This window comes from Rhopalosiphum maidis, chromosome 2 (assembly GCF_003676215.2).
Source record: "Rhopalosiphum maidis isolate BTI-1 chromosome 2, ASM367621v3, whole genome shotgun sequence".
Lineage (NCBI taxonomy): Eukaryota > Metazoa > Arthropoda > Insecta > Hemiptera > Aphididae > Rhopalosiphum > Rhopalosiphum maidis.
The window spans coordinates 2,574,055-2,585,184 of record NC_040878.1 but is presented as its reverse complement, the minus strand read 5'-3'; the positions used below and the strand labels follow the sequence as shown (position 1 = coordinate 2,585,184).

The following is an 11,130-nucleotide window of genomic DNA, read 5'->3' as shown; positions in this document are numbered from 1 at the left end:
TATAGCAAACTAATATATAAAATACATTTTTATAAAATAAAAAATTCTTTACATTTTTAGAACTTTCAAAAACAAACCAGTCAGCTGTAAATATTCCCAATAAATCTACAGAAGATACATAGACTTATTGCTTGAATGTAATGATAATGGTTATGACTCGGACAAATATCCCCTATGGACCATGAAGTGTGTAGATAATGGTATATTACAGCAAAGTAAATATGCTTATAATTATAGATGTTTTATTTTTATTTAAGTATTTACCTATTATTTTTCTTAAAAATATAAATATCCTAAGTGATTTTTTGAACAATAGAATCTTTGATTTCATTTTAAATTAACAAATAATAACAGCAATATTGAACAATTTAATAGTTTGCACAAATACTTCAAAACATATAAATGGGAAGAATATTATTAGAATATTTCCATACAATGCAATGTAATGGATATGCTATTTTTATGAATTTGTATAACTTTTTGTAGTTAAACCCAATAATGACATTTTATTGATAAATCCTTATTCTTCTAAAAAACTGTTACAATTTGAAATAAATAATAGCAAAAATAATCATGAACTAAAATAAAATAATGATGATCAGATAACAAATCAACAACTAGGTGGTCAATTCACCTAGTGGAATGTGGTTTGTTGGAAAAATGATTGTTGAAGATAATTATTCTCCTAAGATCAATAATGAATTATCAATTGCTAAAAAATGTCTTTTCAAAGAAAGAACTGTAGGTAGCTGAAGAAATATTAGGTAATAAACAGTATATTATTTATTTGATAGTTATTAACTCACTTGGTCATAAGTAGGTACCACCTATAGCTATTATAATATTATAATTTGTTTAATTTCACATTTAAAAAGTTACTTGACAAAAACAATTACACAAATAAGGTATCGCATTGATGGCATTGCAACTGTTGTTCAAACTAATAAATTAAATATTGAAAAACTCCTAGACTTGAGAAATAAATTCAAACCTTCATCTATATCAGTTGAACAATTGGATTTTAATATGGATACAATTTTTTCAATTAAAAATGAAGATGACTTGAAAGAATTTGAGTCATTGATTCTCAGTAAAGACTAGGTACTGAAGTATATTGGTAATATTATTATTGTTGAATATTTTACTGTTTATTATATATTTTATTTATTTATACATTTATTATACATATATTAGGTGATAGGTGAGTAAGTTGTCTTTATTAATTACCAACAATATCGGGAATAGTGTACATCAAATTTGTTCACATATATTTCATGACAAACTCCTATTAACTTATTCATTACTTGGATTTAAGAAAAAAAAAACCATTTTTAAATTTTAAAGTATTTGATTAAAGTTAATAATATAACATTTCAACATTTGGTTTTGCAGAACACAAATTGTCCAAAATGTTATATATGGTTTAGAAAAAGAAAACAAATAGTTTATTAAAGTCATGTCGAATCAATAGATTGTGATTTTTTAATCATCTCATCTTTTAACTCTATTAAAGCATTCAAAGCTGATTCGTTTGTATCAAGTTTTATGTCGGGATTATGTCTTATGAGTTGCCGCGAGCTTAAAGCAAATAAAACAAAAATAATAAAATATTTACCTTATGTACCTACCTGGATAACAATTTATTTTCTTTTTAGTACAAATTTCTAAGTTACTTACCTATCATAAAAATGGTTTATTGTAATTCTATGCTATTATATAATGTTTTTACAATTTTAACATTTTTTACTAGTAAAGTACAGATAATAATTGTAGTAATAAAAATATTAAATTTCCTATACTAAATATTTGGATTTTTTAGTGGTCAATTTAACTTTATTAACATTTTGTTGTTACTAGTCTAATATTAATGGTTTGGATTTTAAAATATTAAACGTTTAACAGTATATGTTAGGTGAAAAATGGCTACCAGCAAAATATCTTTTATTTTTTATACTTAGGTTCAGTGGCACCCAACTCAGACTTTTTATGAAGCAAATCTAAAATGTTTGTTTTACCCGTCCAATTTATATAATAAACTCATTTAAAAAGTGACACATGACATGAGTTTGGCGCCCCTGCCTAGGCATTTTTAACAAATGCTTAAGTATAATATTTGTATCTCTTTAAGCTATTTTTGTACACATAAAATTGCACATTAAATCACCATCACTAGCTATAATAATTGAATTTTCTGTGACTCAGAGCAATTAAATATTTAAATATAATCATTAATCAGGTTTAAATAGTTTAATGAAGGTATTTACTATGTATACAGAGATTTTAATTTCGAAGTTGTAGTGGTATTGATAATTTTAAAATTATTTCTTGGATAAACATGGAGTATAGTTTAGTGCTAGAATATTAATCTATGAGTCTATGACTATAATAGTTTTAATTAGAATTCATAAAGTTTCTTTTAAATTATAAGAGATTATTTGAGTAAGTATACAATAACCAAGATTTAAAAAAGTGACATAATATTTCAGTTACTATAATATAACTCATATATAATTAAAACTGGGAAAATTATTCTGATGTTCAGTATTATTTATAATATTTCTGTTATACCAGTCCTTTTGCAATAATTAAGAAAATTACCTACTAGAAAATTTCTAATTAAGAAATCCTCCCTCAACCACTAATTTAATTTTTTTCTAGTAATCATTCCCAATCTTAAAGCATAAAGTAATTTTTCTGGTAAAATAATCTATACCAGACAAAAAATTAATAAAAATAAAAATACATACACTCTACACATACCATTTTACAATCAAGTTGCCGTCACTTCACTCAAAATCTAAAATTATAAACATATTTTAACAAATTAAATTAATATTTCATTATAAACACATAATATGTATTTTATTGAAGACGTTACAGTTTTTTATTATATGTAATGCTAATGTTAAAAAAATACCCAGTGGATTGAATATAAACAAAATTTAACAAAAAATATTTGCAAGTTATTAATTTGAATAATTTCATTAAAGTGTATTACAACTCAAATTATTATTTTTAAAATAAATTCTTTTAGTTTGTAAAAATTATGAAACTTTAAAATTATTCATTATTTTTAACATCGATAATTTTATCAGTATTAGATTGTTCATTTTTAGATTAATAATTAACAAAATTATCACTAGACAAACATTATTTAAAAATGTTGATTTAATTGTATATTCTTGTTTAATAACTTGCATACAAACAAATATTTTGCAGTTATCACAATAATAATATGAATGGTCCAAAATGATTTAAATATTAAGTAGACAAAAAATAGATAACGGGTGACAATAATTTGGAAAACATTAAAACATAATATTATACAAATTAAAACATTGGAAAAAGTAATATGAATAATTTTTTTTAAACCACAAAACTGTATTTTAAGAACTTTGGTTATTATAATTTATACAAACATATGTACATAAATTATAAAAACCAAATAAGATAATCTATATTTACATCACAATTTGGTGGCATAGATTTTTAATTAAGTACTAAATGACAATTATTACATTAGTTCTTGAACATTCTTTTAAAATTATGTGTTTATACATAAATTACATGTGTGTTTATACATAATTTATCACATTAAGAGAAAATATTCCACAACTATTGTTGGAGACACACAGTAAGCACACAACTAAATAATAAATTAAATACCACTATTCTCTAAATAGTAAATTCAATGTAAATAAATTTAAATCACATGAATGTAATATGACTGAATATTACATATATTATTATATAATAATCATATATAGTTATTGGCATATTATATTATTATACAAGTTAGATTGTTTTACATTTCAGCAGTTACTTTTTTATTAAATGTTTGTTCTCAGAAAGTATTACATTAAATTTGTATTGGCTAGGTACCAATAATGAATTAGTATGATAAATTTAATTATGTATAATATTTATATTTTTTTTTATCAATACTTGAGTATGGAAGTTAATTGATGAACAATATAACAAATTTACAGTTAACAAATAATATTGAAACAATAGAAGTTAACCTAAATTATTTATTTTTGTATAAAAACTAACAAAATGACTTATAATTTTTTAAGTTATAAATTTATCTAGGTTTTTGAATATCAACAACAAAAATATATTTTTAAAATGTGCATTGACAAAATATGTTTTCATTTTAATACTAAAAGATATGCATCAGAATTCAAGAAATCAACCAATGTAATCAACAATAATTAGCATTACATTTGTGTAGAAATTAGAATATCATCTATAATTTTGATTAAAAGAAAGTGAAAACATATTTCACATTATTATAGTTTAGGAATTTTTATATTAGTGAAAAATGAAAATTAATTTATTATACGTACCATACAAATGAGTATTTATAAGTTATAATGCTGTATATTTCACTTTACTTATTATAATTATTAGTATTGTAAAGTGCATATTAGAAATAACAGCGACTAGAACCTTACAATGGATACTTTATTTTTATTTACTTAATAAAAATAAAAACACAATAATAATCAATATAAACTTGGCCAGTCTATAAACTCAATTAAATATGTTTTATAAAATAACAAGTTTGTTTGAAATTATATAAATATTATTTCACAACACATGGACGTAAAAGAAATAAATGAATAGTAATGAATGTATTGCTGTTGAAATAGAAGATATCACTTATTTTATTATTTATTAAGTTTTATACTAATATAAATTAAATATTTGCGCTTTAAGTCAGATAAGTTAGTTAGTATATTCACATTATATTATTGAAATAGTCAAAAATATTATTTAATACGAAATTCAACAGGTTATATTGAACAGATCATTGCCATAAGTTATGATTGTGTAAATTTCTACTTAATACGCTACGTACATCATCTGTAAATCGTAACGCATCTAACATTGGTAAGAGGTTTAACAATGCTGTATCTGAAGTATCTGAAAACCATGATTTAATTGGTATTGCATTATCTGAAAAAATTAGTACAAAAATATTATTATTTATAATAAACATTTTTAATTACAAATTAAAGTGTTTTAATTACCAGGAAATGCTCTGTATGCTGCTGGTGAATTGTCGAGTATAAAAACCCTCGATAAATCACTTGAAACTGATGTCAAATCTTTAGTATAAGAACCCATTTCAGGCGTGCAGTGTTGTCTATAGAATCGTCTTCTTAATATTCCCCTTCGATTGTCTAATTTATCAGCGACTGCAGCACCATAAATTTGCATACTAGCTGTAAAGACTACCAGCTCATACCATTTAGAAACCTATTTTTTTATAACATGGAAAATATGAAATTTAGTATTTAAAAGTATTCAATGTATAATAAAATATTTTTAAAAACTTACCACATCTAAAAAAAAATCAACATGCGGCCTCTTATGAACATAAAATCTTACTGGGTGCCGCTCAATGGTAACTTTTAAAATAAAATCTGGTGGCATTTCTGGTTTGGACGGATGACGTAGGACACCTTCATGGTGTGAATGTATTAATGTCTCATCTAAATCTAGCACCAAAACTTTCCGTTTTACCATACCTATAATTTAGAATAGGAGGATAAAATTATTCTAATAGCCTTAAAAACTTTTTATTTTGTAAAAATAACTTATAACCATGTACATAAAAAACAATCCTTGTTATTACAAGCAAAATAATCTTTACAATACTTACTTATTCTATGCCTGGACAATGGTAATAGAGGAAACACTCCATATTTAACTGGTTGATATTGGCGTACCTGTAATAAAAATGACCAATTTTAAATTTTTTATAAAGTTATGAGAATGTATGAGGTATGTCTCAAAAATAAGTTCTCCGTGCGCCTAGCACCAAAAATAAATATTTTTCCAAAAGTTATTAATATTGGTGTATAGCTAAATTCCTTCCCATTTAAAAGTTGGTTTAACTTATTCTGATGTTTATTTTGCGTCTGACATGCGTTAACGATGGATGCTTTTACCACCACCTCTCTTCTCGTGTATGCTCAATGTAAGTTTTTGGCTCGATATGCTGGTTTCTTTAGACTCCATAATAATAGGTAAAGTGACATGAACTCATCATTTCACACCAGGCTCCAAACAACAATCATACTCTCCAAAAAAAAGAAAGTTTAAAGTAACACAATCTGCCTGAAAAGTTATAGCAACTGTTTTTTGAAACAAGAAAGGAACTTCTTTCTTTTAATCGAGTTTATGCCAAATGGGACAACCATAAATGCAGCTTCTCATTGTGAGACTGAAAAAACTTCATTGAGTCATACAAAACCAAAGAAGAGGTATGCTGACGAATGGGGTTTATCTTCTGCATGACAACGCTCGGCCTCACGTTGATTGCTACACAAAAGCTATCTTAGATCAGTTTGGATGAAATGTGATTACTCATCTCTTCCCTTTTAGTCCAAACCTTACTATGTCTAATTATCACCTGTTCTTGAACTTAAAGAAACATTTGGGTGGAAAAAAGATGGAGATAGATGAAAAATTGAAGATAGAAGTTACTCAATACCTGCAAAAGGAGATGCAGCGAGTTTCTATGAGGCTGGTATACAAAAACTGCCAGTGCGCTATGAAAAATGTATCCAAGTGAATAGCAATTAGGTGGAAAAATAACTCATAAATATTGTATAATATAAACTCACGTAAAACAAATATTTTTTAAATATAAGTTAATTCGATCATAGTTATTACAGAGACCTTATTTTTGAAACATGCCTAGTATTTGATAGTAATATATAAAATATTTACTAAATAATACAATCAGAGTTTACCTAGTTTTTTAAAAGATATTATTTTAACTTAGATGAAAGGTTGTAATACATTAAAAGGATTATTACTTAAATATACTTATATTAAATTTAGTATAACAACAGTTTCAATAATTAGAATGATAAAAGTAGGTACAACATAATAGTTAATTTATAAAAAAAACTAAAAATCGTAATAATACACATATCAAATATTTAAATTTTAAAACTTACAGTTTTTATCTGTCGTTTTATCAGGAAACATATGCAGGCCCACACCTTCGAGGCTAACACCATGAAAGCTTGAATGCCCATCTGTATGACTTTCAACATTTGAAATGTAAATCTTATAACAATTGACTCATAACTCTTTAACAGTTTGGCCGATATACATTGTTTGCTGATACTGAAGATGAAAATTTATGATGTCTGGAAATAAATTTAAATAAAATTGTAAATGAATACACTGATTATTTATACTTGCTTTTTAGAAAAAAAAAATAAAACATTTGCAAATGACTTTCTAAACGTCAAAATGTACGTACTGTTTTCAACATGATATTTCAAACTATGACGGGCAAACGAAAAATGAATTCGATCAAGTAAACACAGCAAAATTAGTACACAATATTGTTCAATCAAAGATTAAATAAACAAACAAGATTAATAACAAGATCAAATCGAAAACTGAAAAATAACTGTGAAACATTATTAATTTCCTACTTCTTTTTCCATCTGTAATCAATCTTTTACAAACAACAACAAAACGAGATAAGGACTCGCGCCATGATGGCCAAAGAGGTTCCAAGACGGTAGTTTCGTGTGGTGGACAAAACATTACTCGTGTGTATTATGTGTTGTCTATTGGCGTTTGTTGTGAGGAGGTACTGCGTCGAACACAATAGTAATAACATTACAAGATCGACATAAGTACACACAACTACCGAATTTCCAACTCTTTTTCGTCAAATGGCATCATCATTTGGACGGTAATAATTAGTGTTCTAATAGTAAATCGGTTCGTGTTTTACATTTAAAAAAATATGTTTAATAGTGTTTTACAGACTTACACAATTGATTTCACCCTCATAGATATCGATAATAATTTTTATGCGTAATTTTCACATTTTTGTTCTGTGCGACGGGTTTTATAAATAATAATATTTAAAACAAATTTTGGCGTACAGAGTCAAATCAACGCAACGGAGCTGCAAGATAGTGTTGTAAATTACATAATATTATGCTTTACAATATTTTTTTAACCTAATTAAATAACTTTTTTTTTTCATCACAAAAAGACGGCGGAAAATTAAAAAAAATCTGACGTGGAAATATAAGGATACTTGATTAAACGTGTTTGTCAATATTTGGGATTAGATTAGTGTTTCTAGATTTTTAACTTCAATAAATGTGTAAAAAAAACCATGCATATTTTAAATTCTAGTTTGTGGAAAATGTTTAAGTTAATTTTTTTTTCTAAAAGTACCTTTATTGAGTTATGCAGCATAGGGCCTTCATTATTTTAACAAGGGATTACCTATATTTATTAACATAATATTAGTCTCCCAAAATATAAAAAATTATAGGTAGTTAAAATGTGTAATAAAATATATAATTACCTATATATTGTATGACATAATAAAATACTCTTTCTAGTTAACAATCATGACATTTTCCATTTTAAATTAAAAAAAAAAATTATTACTATTATTAAGTACTCTATAGAGTTCAAATATAAACTAATAAAACCAAATTTGTGTGAACATAAAAATAATTAATAGATTTTTGATGTCGATGGTGTATTTGATTGTAATATTATTTAGAAGGATATGTTTCTTCTAATAATAACATAATTACTAATAAAAAAAAAAAAACATGGAATTTTTACTATCCACATATTTAGGCGGAAAAAGATTAACTGTTTTTATTCCCAATTTTTCCTCAGTTCATAAGTAATTCATAATGAGAAAATTCTTTAAACAATTTGTATTTGAATGTGGTAGGTCGTAGGTAAAAACTATTATTTTTTTAAAAATTTAGAAAATCACCATGTACAATGACCTATGTTCTTCATAATATATATAAGAATAAACGAACATATTTTTTGATAAAGTTTTAAAGTATTTAATTTTTAATTTTTTTTTAATAAGTGTGCTTTTACGATTGCGAAAATCTAACCATCGATAAATATTATTATCAATATTATCTATTAGTTTATTATTATCTCAAAACAAAATAACTGGATATAAATGGTACATTCCATAATATAGTACGAGATTTTTATTGAGTGGAGTTAAATTCAACAGACAAACTCACATATAAATTAATTAACACATACAATGTGTACCCTAAATATTTTAATATCAGGTTATTAGTGGTTATACTTACTAATGGTAATTTAAGAATAAACAAATAAATTATTTTTATTTTATATTGGTTGCTCTGCACTAGCGAGTTGGTGTTCTTGACAGGCTTGACGATTGTAACTGAAAAGGACACGCAATACTCAGGTGAAGAACTGAAGAATAATAGTAATACATCACACAATGGCCATAATCGACGGTCATTAGGTTAGGGAAAAAGAAGCAGGAAAGCAACATCACCGTCAAATATATACAAATGAAAATATCTTCAAAGGGAGATACATAATGTACCTTTCCCATTCAAAAAATATAATTTATTATTGTTGTGAATCTTTGGGAGCACAGAAGTAGTGTCTTGCACTATTCATTCATATTTTTTTACTTAGAGAAGATATTGCGGAGTTTTCTTTCTTAGTTTGTTTTGTAGGTATTTGTATATACAATTGGTGACGATTTCATTCAGAACCATAAATCAGAACTTTGGATTTGTTATGGTAATCGTTTTAACACCTGTGGCTATAGTGACCGAATAATGGTCTGTAGTATTCAAAAAATTATAAAATATTATAATAGGTATTATGTTTATTTTTTTTTTATATTTAACGTCTTTATTTCTATGTGTATACCTTATATCTTAGAAATATACAATTTTAAAATAAAATACTTTTTTAATTTATATTTTTAATTCATAATAATTTAAATTTTGCTAAAGCTATTTAATATTATTATTTTTTTAAATTCAATTTTAAATATATTTTCTAATTATTGTAATGTAGTTAATATCGACAATGTTTAAGTATTATTTTAAAAAATATTTTTATTAAAAATTTCTCTTTCAGTTGTTACAATATTATAATATAAAACAAGCCGCACTGATTCCAAAATTCCTAAGGTTATTGCTTTGCCAGTAAAGAACTATTCTTTTCAAATGCATTTAGTGCTGAAAACGGTTGGTTTTATTATTATTGTGAATACATATACATGAGTAATACAAGTAGCCAATACACAATCGGATAGCATTGAAAACAAAAGACCCCCAGGTCCCAGAGCTGACCTGCGGCTTATTAACGGGCCGGTAAAGAAGCATAGAACGCACAAGAGCCTATATGCTGTTTGCCAGGTTTCCATAAATGGTTGCGTTTTATTATTATGCTCTTGGCTGAGGTTAAAATGTCACCAGTTATATGTAAATCGCGGGGGCACGTTCATGCGAGGACGAATGTGTCGGGCTCACGTGCTCATTACAGCGAGCCCCCTACCACCACCACACACAATATGACTATTGGTCATCGTCAAGGGCGTGGACTTGCATCTTCACACAAATGCATTCTTTAAGAAATCATTTTAACATAATACCCACCTTTATCTTTGTAATCCTTCATCTATACTGTGAATACATACTAACTATATACTTCAATATATACTGTGTGGTTATAAGATTCATTTATTAGATGTATAATGTTGGTATATTTTATATTATAGTGCATTTATATAAATATACCTATATCAGATATTTCTTTTGAAATGTAAAGTAGGTAAATATTGTGCATAACAATTGGTGCATAAACTAAATTATTTATATACGATTATCACATTCAATGATAGTTTTAACAAGTGCCCATAAACATCTGCCTAGTTTAAGTTATTTCACTTAAATTGTGTAAAACAGGTATGGCATGTAATGTTGTAAAAATAAATTATAATTTAAACATTTTTATCAAACTTATTCGAAAATTTAATTTCGATTACAACTAGTTGTAAATAATGTTTTTTTTATTAATACGTATAATAATATTATTTAAAATAATGGTAATTTAATACATTTTATTGAAAACTATTTGTCAGTATAGTTTAATCAAAAAGAGTAAAATATTAATTAATTAAAAATCTGTTCAATCGATAGTGTCTTACCTTTGTTCCAAGTGTTTTAACTTCTTAACCATAATATACAACCTATTAGGATAAAATATTTTGAATATTTTTAACCATTTTATATATAAACAAAAAATTATAGAACGGACATT

General features: G+C 25.5%; 1 protein-coding gene across 1 annotated transcript; it reads right to left on the bottom strand.

Moving 5' to 3' along the window:
- Window positions 1-4,514: 4,514 nt before the first annotated feature.
- Window positions 4,515-7,458, bottom strand: LOC113553689 (CTD nuclear envelope phosphatase 1 homolog). Its single transcript, XM_026957157.1, has 6 exons — window positions 7,289-7,458; window positions 6,978-7,172; window positions 5,672-5,738; window positions 5,347-5,537; window positions 5,037-5,265; window positions 4,515-4,962 (listed from the first exon to the last, which is right to left on the bottom strand). Exons 2-6 carry the CDS (start codon window positions 7,074-7,076, stop codon window positions 4,814-4,816), a joined length of 735 nt encoding a protein of 244 aa, XP_026812958.1. The 5' UTR covers window positions 7,077-7,172; window positions 7,289-7,458; the 3' UTR covers window positions 4,515-4,813.
- Window positions 7,459-11,130: the final 3,672 nt, after the last annotated feature.

Coding starts and splice junctions, on each gene's coding strand:
- LOC113553689 (XM_026957157.1), bottom strand. CDS start 7,076: ATGTTGAAAGTCATACAGATGGGCATTCAAGCTTTCATGGTGTTAGCC. Junction 5,739..6,977: donor TAAAACGACAGATAAAAACT/GTAAGTTTTAAA, acceptor TTTTTATTACAG/GTACGCCAATATCAACCAGT. Junction 4,963..5,036: donor AGCATACAGAGCATTTCCTG/GTAATTAAAACA, acceptor TAATTTTTTCAG/ATAATGCAATACCAATTAAA.